At 39.8% G+C, this 14,085-nt stretch overlaps 1 protein-coding gene across 2 annotated transcripts in view; it reads right to left on the reverse strand.

The window, feature by feature from the left end:
* tbc1d22a (TBC1 domain family, member 22a) overlaps window positions 1–14,085 on the reverse strand; it is a 106,656-nt gene that overhangs the window by 69,584 nt on the left and 22,987 nt on the right. Inside the window, exons 7-9 of one of the 2 annotated variants that reach the window (XM_029495037.1) lie at window positions 6,310–6,438; window positions 3,949–4,014; window positions 89–203 (exon numbers count right to left, since the gene is read on the reverse strand). In XM_029495037.1, the coding sequence (XP_029350897.1) occupies window positions 89–203; window positions 3,949–4,014; window positions 6,310–6,438 (310 nt within the window). Of the gene's footprint in view, window positions 1–88; window positions 204–3,948; window positions 4,015–4,527; window positions 4,591–6,309; window positions 6,439–14,085 lie in introns of both variants that reach the window. The other variant, XM_029495038.1, reaches the window with a different exon arrangement.

The raw sequence follows: 14,085 nt of genomic DNA on the forward strand, positions 1-14,085 counted from the left end.
CAAAGCTGCCACTCTGGAGAGCAGCAATGAAAAGAGTTGACTGATCCTCACCTCAATAGGAGAGGGGACGAAAGGTGACAGTACTCACCGATGTACTCAAAAACGTAGACCACAAAGAAGGGTGTCACCAGGTCATTGATGCCTTGCACGTATCCGCTGGCTGGGTGGCGAATGGCCCAGATAAACAGGATCCTCTCAAAAATCTTTCACACACAAAGAGACCAAGAGTCAACACAGAGGCTCATAGACAACGTGTCAATTTATAACAGAAGAAAGCAAAAAAAGCAAGAAATCCACATAATTTGGAGAAGCTAGAATAAAGAATTTAATTACTAAACTATTTGACAAATAACAAATATCAGTTACTGGCTAATGGTTTGCAATTACAAATGAACACTGAAAAATGGAGAAAAAAAACTTGTTACTTGATATGTTACTAAAAAGCCAATTCTGCATAAATCTAATTGGAAATCTTCGGCTGTTAGAATTACAGGTTTGAATCATAAAAGAGTGCATTTCAGAGAGTCAGGGAGGTGTGGGATGCAGCAATCAGGACATTCTGAATCATGCCAAGCCGGTGAGGAAGAAAGCCGCCGAACTAGCACTAAGGGGGTCTGTTTGGTTTTATTTATTCTACATTAGATTACATTCTACATAGAATATCCCTTAACCTCATCTCCTTTGTTCTTGGATGTGCTAGAAGCCCAAAATGTAAGGTAACCTGTGGAGCTTTTGACCACTTCTAATGGTACAGAGCAGGGTTTTTATTAGAGGGACTGCTTGTATTCTTTGTTTGTATTCTACGCACACACAAGGATGCAAATGCACTTCACTAGTCTACTGACTGACTGCTGACGGCCATAATGTATTAAAAGTGAAGCAATGCGTCAACAAACACAGGCACGATGGACATTCAGCTAGCAAACATGGATATGAACAACAAAGGATTTTCACTTGCTTTTAAAATTGGCTTTGTAAATGTTTTTGAGAAAAGGATATAGTCATTGTGTTTGTTTACCTTTAAACGTACAAAAAACAAATACCCCCCCAAGTCTGTCTCCTATTCCATCTACCCTTTTCCCTCTCTTCCTTTCCATCCTTTTCATATTTTTTTGCAAGGCAAACATTTCCATCTTGGTTATGGGTGGCTGTTTAATGTTGTCAGCCCAAGTGAATTAGAGAAGCCTTGATGCTCCGCTTGTTTATTTCTGGTGCACAAGTGGGTTTCCCCAAAACACAGAGATTTCCCCTCACCTTGCTGTGCAACACCCATCAAGCTCTTTCTCATTTTTTAGGACTTTGTCATGTTTCTGTCACTTTCGAAATAACCTCATAGATTATTGTTTTACGGGGAAGAAGTAAGCATGGCAGTGTCATTTTTTTGGAGCTTGTGAACCCAAATTTATTCCAGATATTCAATCAATGCTAAGAAGTTCAGAGAGATTGCCAAGAAGTAGCTCAGTCTGGCTTTCCCCCATACATTTCTCTCAAACCATCGTCACCTGCCTCAACACCTAAAACCTCCTCTCCCCTTATCAAAGCTCCATCCATCAAACAAAGAGAGGTGCTGGCGCTAGCAGGGGGAGTAATGGGACTTTTCTTTTCATGCAACCTCAAAAGCTGACATACATATTTCACATGGGCACCTATTCAGAGAACTCTATGTGAACCTGTGCACATACACACCGCTCTGCCTTCATTAGTATGGGCAAAGAAGTCATGGTGGCATTCATGTGTGAGAGGCTGAAAACAAAGACGCAGACACCTCAGACACAAACCAAACAAATACCTTTAACTTTAACCAGAGTTTGATAGAGCAGATTCTTTCAAATTATGTTAACCTCACATTCATTTCAGATTCTTCCCATAATGCAGTGCCTCTCCAAAACAGGCAATCTGCTTTTCCTTTGTCATCTGTGTCAAGGCTTTATGGTGCCATCCCTATTTGCTGTAGACCTCCTAGACCTCAATAAAGTGAACCTCAAGAGGAAGAAGAGAATTTGATAGACGAAATGGTGTCCACTCAAATTACTCTTCATTGACAGCTCACATGCAAATTGAAAAAGACAGAAGCTATAGGTTTAAACACAGAGCTGACATCCAAATATCATCAGGCTCTCAAATATTCAATAAATACATCTTCACTTCACACACTTGCTACTCTGTTCTCATTCATTTTAAAAGCTTTTCTATGAATGCTTCAAATGAAAAAGAAAATCTGTTTTCTTAATGTGCCAGACAAAAAATGTTATTGATAATTCCTGCTCCTTTATCCTGTAATCAGAACTTGGAGGCAAAGTGAAGGCTTTTCTTTTTCACGTGCAGAACTTGTAATTGCTGATTATCAACATTTCATGAAGACTGTATTGTTCTCCGAAACAAGAAAAACTCAAACATTTAGATACCACTTAGGAAATCACTGTAGAATTGCTTCAATATCCCTCTCTCCCCAAAATGGAACGGGCTGTTGACTGCTTTCCATCTCGACTAAATCTCAGCAAGCCCCATGGGAGGGAGTGGGGAGAGGGAGGCTTGGCTGAGACAAACAAGTTAATGAAATGAAGCAGAGGTGATTTTTAGGTGGTGTTGCAGCAAAACTACATAGAAAAACATGGAGTGTGTGGGGACATTTTAAAGTCTTCTGCACTGCAAAATGTATGAGAAGCATGCTGCTTTGATGTACATTGTTGGCTTTCATTTGGCAAACAAAGTGGAGTTAGGTGGTGCGAGGGAAGAAATGTACAGTAGAAGTATACACTGTACATAAGATATTCAGCAGAGAAGAGGCAGTGGCATCCTTTTGTGATCTTTATTCTTTCCCTCCTTTCCTGAAGACAGCCCCGAGCTGCATCCTATATGAGACAGGGGGCAACAGGATGTGGCACTGCCTGAAGCGTTGTGTCTAACTGAGTGTGTAAATGTGTGTATATAGTTTGTGTATAGAGAGATGCTCGAATGCTTCCTCTTTCCCTTTGCTTAACATCTATACACATGCATATGCATATGCCTTTAGTAGTGTGTATCTGTGGGTTTGTGCCAACACCTGTGTGTAGGTGTACAATGAGCAGTCCAGAGCACTGTCCACCTCATTAGCCTGCACCTCATTATGGGATTTTCCTATCGCTGTTTTCAGCTTCTTCTCAGGCCAGTGGTTCTGTGTATGGCAGAACCTCCCAGAAGCACTGTAATACTAAGATCAGCTTAACCCCGCAGATATGAATAGCATCCGGTTAATTTCCGTGTTAAGTTGCGCTTGGAAGCTGCTCTGACAGTCCCTCTGGCCTGCTGAGCCAACTTCCTATACAAGTACACGAGTCTGCTTATTACAATAGAAACACAAATGAGCACATTTACATTCTCAGTGTTTTAGTAGCACCACTCTCCAAAGCATCTTCCAACACGTTCAAAGCTAAAGATTCTAGATATGACTTCCCTGCTGTATGCTTCCTAATGTGCCCTAACTACCACTGATGGCTATCTTTTATCATGATGCCTAGGAAGTCTTTTCAAGAATTAGTTCTTAAGTGCTCAACAACACAGTACCCAAGTGTACCAGGGAAATGTTTTTTCAGTAGTACCAACAAAGGGAATGCTAACCATGCAGCACGAACATTTGAGAGGATGTGAAAACATGCATGAATGCAAGTATGATTTAATCCTATGTGAGTTCTCCGTTGATCTTCTTTCTCTATATGGGTGTGTACACATGCAATACCATGCACTGTGCTAAAGCAACGGCTTTCCCTTTTCAAACTCAGAGGCAGAGTTGTATGATAGTGTTAACAATACCTACTGTGAAATATTCTGCTTTAATGAGTGTGCTTTTTCTAAAACTGACAATTACTTTGATTTAAGCCACCATATCTCCCTGAAAGCTGAGGGGGAAACCCTGCTTTTTGGGTTGGTGTGTGTGCAGCGAAGGGCGGTTGGGGGTTGGTGGGGTCTCACCTCTTGGACAGAAGCTTGTTGAAAAAGAGGAATAAGAGGATTAGTTCTCGGTATGTCAATGTGAATCTGCAGAGAGACAAAGAGAGAAAAAAAAAGACAAACACTGAAGCAACGGGTAAGTTAGCACAGATCTGGCCATTACAGACAGTGACAGAGACGGAGAGAGGGCAACAGTTAGTGGATTGGTGTCCTTGATTGAGGGCAGACGGGGGTTTTGGTGGTCTGAAATGGATAGCAGCGGTGGTCTTCAGTGTCGTATTTGTGCGTGTCTCACATGTACTATCTGTGACAGTATGCTTTTGAGAATACCTTTGTGTTTGCTTTTTTTTTCCTGTGTGTGTGTGTGTGTGTGTGTGTGTGAGAGACCACGCTTACACCATTTCAGAGTGTCTACCCTGCAGATGAAGAGTTCAACAGGCAGACAGATTCGTCAGAAGGGAACCAGACGGACGCAGGGCAGCGACTGCAGCCAAGCCAACTGAAATAGTCCAGGCCAGACGGGCGGCCTGCTAAGGAGTGTGTGGCTTGTGACTGACAGGACTGGGGATTGAGTTGCATCCACAACTCTGTCCACCTTACCTCTGTCACCTTTGGCTGCAGCACCAAAGACTCAGGACTCATCCTAGGAATGTCTATGTGGATCTAACAGTAACATGGGAGAGAGAGTGGTTAGACAGACACACACAGACATACACGCAGAACTTTGCTTGATTTATTTTTCTCCATTCAAGCCTGTAAGATCTCAGGTTTTCTAAGAAAGTGAACGGTCTGTGTGTTTATTTAAAGGATAGGTCTCTCTTAAATCTGGACTATGTTTTCCTTTTCTTCCTGAGCCTCCAGACTCCATTGACAGCAACAGTAATTTTACCCTACCGAGGAGTTGCTGGTGTACAATAGCCTCGATTAGTTAGTTTTTCTGTTATTCTGCCAACTAAAGTGTTGCCCGTGTGGGTTGGGACTATGCCCCTGATAGTGGTTAATGCTAAGTTGTGACATCGAAATATGAAAGAAGCCTGGATGGCCCACTTTGATACTTAAACAATACCGATGATGCATATAGACCTAATTTATATTTAGAGGAAAAACTCAGCTCCTATACCACTAAAACTATAGCAAGTACTAAAGCTAATTTGGAATTTAAAAAAAATGGCAGAATGTAAGAACTTTAATCAATTCAATCAATAGGTAATCTTACTCTCTTCTGATAGCATGTCTTTCTTTTGTTTCTAAAGCACTCATTCTTAAAGTGGAATGAAGTTTCAGAAGTACTTAACAATAGTTGCAGCGGAAGTTGGAACCACTACAGTGGCTGCTTCCATATGCATACACACATACACACAAGCTGTTTAGGCAAGTTACCAACAGCACAAACAAGTATATGAAACAGACAGATGGAGATTCAAGATGGATGATGGACTATTCCATATGAACACAGACAGATTCAAAGACAAGCATGGCGCACACAGGTACATGTATGCAAATACATCTACAGCCACTTAAACATACAGACACACAAGCCCATTGCCATGTCCAATTGGAGTGCCAAAGCAACATATGTACAAGCAAACATAATCAGACACACGGGGAAAAAATGACTGGGAATTACAGCTCACTCCGTCGTCACAAACAGTGCTGGAACAAGCAGAATTTTGCAAAAAAGAAAAATAAGAGACACTGTCCAAACAATCATCAAAAAACTGTGCCAGCTTTCTGCCATACTGTAGAGGAGATCAATGGAATATTGGACAAAATATGAGAAATGTGTGTTTTTGCTATCGACAGCTCATTTTGATGTTTCTTATCAGCCTGAAATAGATAGGAAGTGGTTAAGTGTTAAAAAGAACATTTTTTCAAAGTAAAAGGGAAGTGTTAATTTTTCGAGTTTGGAGCTGGTAGTGCCTACTCTGTGAGCAAAGTGTAATACACTGCCTCCATGTCAACACAGATAGACAATAAGTCCAAAGAGGGCACAAGGGAGAGAGAGAAAATGGACACAAGAAGAGGGGGGGGGGGGGGGGGAAAAAAAATCAACAACAACAACATAGAAAAGCAAGTAATGCTCAATAGCCAGCTGCAGTTATCCTTTCTTCGGAGACCATTCCTGTCAAAACACACCCTTTCTGACACATATGGAGAATAGCATGCACACAAACAGCTTTGTGTCTTGGTTTGGTGTTGAGGGAATACATTAGGGACAAGAAGTTTTTCTTGTCATTGGAAATGGACTTCTTTCCAGTCTGTCTTTCAGCCTGTCCTTCAAACTCCTGGATTCAGACAGGTTTTTTTAAAAAAAGTTTGATGTAGAAGAAATGATTACATTGGACTGTTAGTATGTGTCTGCCTGAGCACCTGTGTACATACCTGTCTGTATGTGTCTTGATGGTGTTCGTCATTGCGGGAGTCATAGTATTGCTGGATGAATCCAAAATATTCTTGTCTCTTCCTCTGTAGGACACTTTCTCTCCTCTCTGCATTGGCTGGAAGGTAACCCTGAGAAAGAGACAAAGAATGAAATTAATAGAGATGAAGACTGAAGAAAGTCAAAGAGTGGACAAAAAGAAACTGAATTCAGACAGACATTTACACTAATGGGGAAAAAATTATGTAACAAGAAAAGATGTATTCATCAAGGACTTGTAAAATTTGAGCTATGAGAGCTTAGTTTCAAACTAAAGTGGTGATTAAAATAAACTTGCTTCCATAGCTTTCTGTCTTTAATAGGAATAGATGGACAATTTTAGGGAAATATATGTATGTGCTTCCTCTGATGAAGAGATTTATATCACTCTGACATCTGTACGCTAAATGTGATGAATGTACAGCCAGCTTATCTGTTTATCTTTCTCTTCCCCACATATCGTTTATTTTAAACACTCAACAGCTAAAAGAGTGAAATGAGGAGGAAACAACTATCCTGGCTTTGCTAACACCAAAAAACTCATTTCCAGTACTAATTCTCACTATTCCATGCATTAGATTAGTGCTGTTTTACAGAGGGGCTTATCTGCCAGACTCTTTCCTGGCTAGGAGTAGAGATTTACTGAAGTCTTGCTCCATTGTATAACTGTAACTGCTGTCTTTATTTTTCATATTAAAGACACAGGAGCTTCAGGAGCCTGATGGGTGGAGTCTGGTCAGCAGGGACCTCCACTCACCTGGTCTAGCTGCAGGACATTAGCTGGAGGCAGTAAACCCTAAAGCCAAACCGCGAAACAACTGCATCATGACAAATGGCAGCGAGAAATGTCAAAGAGTTCCTTTCATTTTTCTAACATTTGCATTGAAATTAAAGTTGTCTCCAAAAACTATTGTGTTGTACTTTACACTTGGAACTTTTTAATTACACCAACTTACATATTTTAAAGTTCAGAAATGTACGATAAATCTTTGTTATGCTTTGTGGCGGTGCATCAATACCAGAGCAAGTTCAAACATTAAACCAGTCAGCTTTGTTTGCATGTTCATGGCTTCCACATGGGACTCATTAATTGACTTATTCAGATATTCAGTAGTACCATCATTTCAGAAACCACATGGCGTCTGCCTCTCTGTTATCTGCCATTATATACAATTTAATGAGCCTTCATTTTGAAACTCCTCTAAAGTCTCAAATGGTTTTGAGTCCGTTAGCTAAATTCAATGGGGAACCAAACTCCTACCCCCCTAAGGGGTTGAGCGGTCTCTACACAACATACCTCACTTTGCGAAGAAAACTTCCTACTGCTGAACCAAATGCTTTCCGTCTCTTAGGGGAGGTACCTGTCAATTTATGTGTGTGCGCGTGTCTCTCAGTGTTTGTTTGCATGTATGTGTCAGAGACGGTTTATATGAACATACGTCCTTGAAAGTGTATATCTTCCTTGTGCTGTCAGGCTTATGCAATGAAGAGTAAGTCATCTCCAAACTGAACAACAAATCTCAAGTCTATTAAACACAAGAGCTGAGACCATGGGCTCTAAAAAAAATTCACAAAGTTAAAATCTTCAAAACAACTCAAACATGACTGCTCACCCTGAAAACTTGTCCTTGTGATAAAAGGATGGATTGTCTAGCTGTTACAATTATAAAGGTTCGTAATGTAGCTGTGGTTAGCGCTATTGCTCCACAATAAGAAGGTGGCAGGTTCATTACTCTGCCTGGGGCCTTTCTGTGTGGAGTTTGGATGTTCTCGCCGTGCCTGTGTGGGTTTCCTCCCACCGTCCAAAGACGACATGTTTGGGTCAACTGGTGACTCTAAATTGTCTGCAGGTCTGAGTCCGAGTGTGAGTGGTTGTTGGTTTCTGTCTGACTGTATGTAAACCCTGTGATGGACTGGCGACCTGTACAGTGTGTGCCCCGCCTTGCCCACTGTGAGCTGGGATCGGTTCAAGCACTCCCCACCACCCAGAAACAGAAAAGCGGTAGAAGATGGATGGGTGGACGGATTTAATGCTGCTCCCAGGGTGTATTATAATCCCCGGTCTTGTAAATGCAAAACCAGGGATTGTGGGTTGAGCAACAATCACAATCATGTGTGAGAGAAAAAAATTCAAATAGCCCTTTTAATCAAGGTCTAAAAAAAAAAAAAAAACCTTATAATGGCAAAAAATACAGAATTGCTAAGCTTTTGAGTGTTAAATGTTTAATATGGTCAGTGCACAAAATCACATTTGAAGCCATCCAAATACCTGACAAACTGTTTGGACATAGCAGCCCTTTAAAAGATGAAATCCTCCACTGTGTTACACCTACTTGCACACTATCTTCATCCACTGTGTCCATTTAATTGTCATCGCACATGATTGAAACTGAACTTTTCTCTGGGAGCACATTTTCTGTTGTGACACATCTGTTTTGAACCAGCTTCAGAAGAATCCCCATTAAACTAAACTGCTGGTCTACCTGCACCAATGCAGTCTGCACATTAAACGAGGATGGAAGAACGTAACAGGGCTTAAAAGGGTGATGTTGACTCTGTGCACTATATGTGAATGTTTGTTTCCAACTAGCATTTCTGTCTTTGTTACAACTGTGCTGTCTGTTGTTTTTGGAAGCGGGTTGCCACATTTTTGTAATACTCCAACAAGCACAGAGAAAAGACACAAACCATCAATTTGGGGTAACTTTCTGGAGAAAAATCAATAGGAGCAGCAGCAAAAAGTTTCTCTTTCTCTTGTGTTTTTGTTTGTTTTTTTCCCTCCTGGAAAAGGCCCCAAGAGAAGTCTGTAGAGTCTAGAGGATAATTTGCAGGGAACACCAACTTTACTTGCAGACTGATAAACATGGACATATATACAGTTAGCTGATGCTCACACAAACCAGAAACAACCAGTAAAAAAAAAAAAAAAAAAACACAACACTAAGGTCCCACACATTCAGCATTAACTCATTGTATTTCTCTTCCTCAGTCAGCACATCAGCTATTGGAACATTTACTTATTATTTTATTTTCTACTCCTTTCATTCAATATCCCTAAAAATAAAAAGGTAAGCCCTTGCACAGCTGAAACAACTCTTCCACACTTTCTGCCCAACTTATCTACTTCAACATATCAGAACAATGATAGGTGTGCAGATATCAGATTATGACTGTTCCCTCAGTTGCTCTCTGCCAAAAATCCACACGTCACGTTGACACTGTTTAGTACATGTGCACGCAAAATACAACAGGTCAGCAACAAAGTAGCAGGCGTTACGGTGTTGCGTGCACTCTGCCAAATGAGGGAGGGTGGAGAGCGGGAGTGTGTTGAAGGTTAATGGACAGCTTGGTGGAGGTCAATCACACTGCAGCTGCAATTCCGCTCGATAGGACTGCAGTCGTCACACACATTTGAACACTATAAAGAGAAGTAAATTCCAACACGCATCACACTGCTATTGCCTTTCTTAATTAGTAATCAGAGGACACAAACAGATGAGAGATTTAAAATAATTCTTTATGGTTTCTGCAACAAAATGGCAGAGATTCATGACCATATTCTCAAAGCTTAGGTGAGCTTGGTATAATTTTAACTATCTAGTCTAATTTTATATACCTTATCTATAAAGCTTTTTGTAATTGCCAAGGAACTGTCAGCTGAAAAAAATAATTGTATTTCCCCCCCCAAAAAATATACATTTTGTACACATTTAAAGAACAACTATGTTGAGGGAAACATAGGCAAACACGCTTCTTTTTTTTTAAATAAATGAGCAGTTTTCAGTAAAGTACTTCAAGTGCCCAAATTTCTAGTGTACTCATGCTAGAATCTGAGTGACTAATTTCATTTAATTTGTGGTCCACTGGTTGAAAAGGGTGAGTGGAAACTTAAAAAAAAAAAAAAAAAGATGGAGAGCTAAAAGTGAAGCAATAATCCATGAATGCTCAGAACTTTCAATGGTAGAAAATGTGACAGCACTGTTTCAGTGATGCCTCTGTTAATCTGTCTACATAAAGCTCATCTCTTCATTCTTCCTTGCATCAATCTGCCCCTAGATCCTTCCATCCTTCTAATGGATCTTCCACATCACTAAACTCTGGGAAAAAAAATAAAAAATAAAATAAAAAAACCGGAGAAATATGCTCGGGGAATCCATTTAGGGAATTTAAATGAAACTGTTTTGCTTTTATTTGGTCTCTCACAGTCTAAATTGATTTCTACTTAGTACGAGTGCTTTATCCAGAAGGAGAGACAAACTGTCCCACTACGGCTGGAGCAAGAGTTGAACCGGAAAAAAAAAAAAAAACTTTACTTCCCTTTTGCACATACGACTTGTGAGCTTCAATGTGGTTTAATTCTGGAAACATTCGCATGCTAAAAAACCTTAGAGATAAAATGAAGCATGAAGAAAGTAACATTCTGCAACTTTGCAGTATACAGTAATTCCTGTTTAATATTTATACAGAAACCTATTTTAGAGAGAGATAAGAGCCATGTTAGAGGCTTGTTCAACCATTCAGATGTGGAAAGGTTTATCTTGATATCTAACTGGTCTCAAGCTTAAGCAGAAAACTGTGGTCTGGCAGAGAAGGGGACATGAATGTCCCTTTGCCAGTTTTTTTCTTCATATTGCATGAAGCAGAAATGTATTTGCTCATTTTTTTCCATCAATAACAGGTCAATTATAATGTCTAGTTGTAAATAAAGGCCAGCTCCACAAAACCAATGCATTACCAGTACTACACTGTCCAAAGTTTAAGTATTTAAATTCTTATGTTTACTGTGCTAAAGATATTAAACATTTAACACTCAAAAGCTTAGCAATTCTGTATTTTTAGCCATTTGAAAGATTTTTATACTTTTAAATTAGAATTTGAAACATATGATGGTTGCTCCAGCCAGAATCGACCGGATATTATAATATGTCCCGTGAGCAGCAATAAATCTTCAGGGCATATTGAAAGGTGCAGTGAATTGTTATCTGAATATGACGGGGTTAACTAGGGTGTCTGGTTAATGTGCTAACTTCAGAAAAACACAGCTCTCGTGGGTAAGTATAGAACTTCGATGCTTAACTCTCATTTCATCTTAACTGGTGAGTAAATAGCTAACTTGTAGCTCAAGTAGGATTGATTAAAATTCATAAAGCCTCAACAACGAGTATGTTTATATGCAACTGACCTTCCAGTTTTCAGTTTCATTATGATATTCAAGATATGGATACGCTGTTCAAATGCCACAGATAAGGTTTAGGATTAACATGGGAAACACAACCTGATAAAACCTGGGATTGCTTGATTACTTGTGCATATAAACTTACTCAATGTGGTGTGTAAACCTATTGTTTAATCCTAAAGAAATACACTATGGTGAACAAGGGGCACTGTGGCATTTTATTCAACTTCACTGTTAAGGATGATTCTCGATGCTAAAATGCAGATAGTTGGACTTTTGCAGAAATATAAATGCCAGAGATAAAATGTACACACAAAAGCTACATATTTAAATTCCTGGTTGTGGATCAATTTGCAAAAGGTATTTGTCCAGGTCTTAGTTGTTAATATGGGGCTAAAACAGCAGAGCTGCGCAGCCCAAACTAAACAAAGTAAATAGAAAAACTGTTCCGGCAAGGTGCAAGATGCCTCTAGCACTGTGCATACCAAGGGAGGTTGATTACAAGTCTGTCTCAAATGAAAAAAAGAAATCAAATAGTTTTTTTTTTCCTCTCAGGCGACGTAATTATGTCTACTGATGTAAGGTAACAGCTGAACATAATCATCTCTAAATCTGTCCCTGCTGCCGCTGCTTCTTGATACATCTCATCTAACCCTTTAGCCTTATCAATATTTCCACAGCCAGTTAGTTTTCTTCTCTCCCGCCACCTCACATTTAACAGCCACACTCCATTAGCAAACGTACATATTGCCACAGGCTGACATTCTCTCAAAAAGCAGAAAAGCCATTTAATTTCTTCCTTTCTCCTGCAGGCTCGGACACAAGTGCTCTTTAACCAAATTAAATAAGACAGTATTATTTCTGAAATAATTTCAAGTTGAACCGGATGCCTTTCTGGGTAGCCTGTGAAGCCTATTGCTCAAAAACATGGATGGAGGTACCACGAGTGTTGCAATCATTGTAAAAACTGCTCTCGCCCTCTCAGCCGCGCCTCCCAACCCCCCATACTGCCTAACAAGAGCAGACACAGTTATGGATGATTTCTGTGATGTACTGGTAAATGAAGGCCGTTGGGAGAGCATTACCAAGCTCTGACAGGAGTGGGAAAATGTGTTTCCTGTCTTTGTCAGGTAAAGAAGAGCGAGGATCAAGCTCACCAGCTGGAGGGCAAAGGAAAAAAAAAAAAAAATCTAATAAGTTGGTGCACACTAGTGAGCAAGAGAAGGGCACAAGGGACACCACTGGAGTGAAGTTTTATTAGGTGCCTCTGCTAAGTTTATGGAATACAGCATGGGCTGTGGGTCTCGCTGTGTGTGTGTGTGTGTGTGCGCGTGTGTGTGCAGAAGAAAGAATAGATTTTTTTGAGTCTGATCCCTCCTATCTATTTCTCCACTGTATCATACCAAAGACAGGACAGAGAAAGCAGTCAAGTGGTATGACACCTCAGAAGATATGAGAGGTTTTGACACCATGTCCACTTCTTGCTTTAATCCAAACCCTATATTTAACCTTGGGATAATTCACGCTGCACAGGGCTCCAAGATCTAGATAGCTTTTGAAATCCTCACAAGGCTGAGATTATTTCAGATATGACTCAAGTTTGCACAGTCAAAATACCTCCTACATATTTATTCAAAGTCCCCTGGAGAGAAAAGTCCTCAACAAAGATGAGTTGTATTCCCTAACGGCACATTTAACCCCTTGCTGACAATGCTGGCTGGCAAAGCAATAGCCTGGTTTTCGATAAAACAACTATTGAGACTTTCGCCTCAACTGTGGAAACACCCTTGATGTTCAGGAGCTTTAGCGTTTAATGAAGGTGAAAGGTAGATACTGAGACTCTATTTCACAGCATTTAGCATAAAGACAGATGCAGAGAACAGACTGATCATGCACAGCTAAAACCAAACTAAAACGACAACTTTAATACCACGCAACCTGTTCCACAGTCAAACAAAACCACACTTTTACTTTTGAACTTCACCTACTGAACATTAAAACTAAATATACTTCAGTTACTGTATTCTTGAATGCATCATCTGTCTTGTTTTGTACTTTGTTTTTAGTGTTCTCTAAACATGAAAGAGATACAATTTTTTAAGATTTAAATTAATATAGTAAAATAAATGCTGAATAATTGAATCCAATAAATCGTTTCAGCATGAACCTGGGTAAGCGGCATAAAACAGACAGATTAACAGATTCACAGAATTATTTACTTTTTTTATTTAATTTGATATAAGTCTGATGCAAGCTTCTAAAAATCATGAGATGACATTGTTCACTTCTATAGCCTAACTGAATTCATATTATCCACACTACAGCTCTAACTGAAATTCCTGTGTGGAAAATATCCTATTTTCACTTCACAGGTTTATAACTTCTTCCAGCCACCTGCAATCAGATGCATTAACATTTTACAACTAATATCACTGCCTATAGTAGGCATTCTTTTTCTTCCAATACTCTCTGATGCATTTTTTGAGTGAGCTACATTCAATCCCTGAGCAGACTTTCTAAGATGTGCAGATACTCTGATATTCGTGGGTATAAGACAGGTGGA

The sequence above is a fragment of the Echeneis naucrates genome, chromosome 23 (assembly GCF_900963305.1).
Source record: "Echeneis naucrates chromosome 23, fEcheNa1.1, whole genome shotgun sequence".
Taxonomy (NCBI): Eukaryota; Metazoa; Chordata; class Actinopteri; order Carangiformes; family Echeneidae; genus Echeneis; species Echeneis naucrates.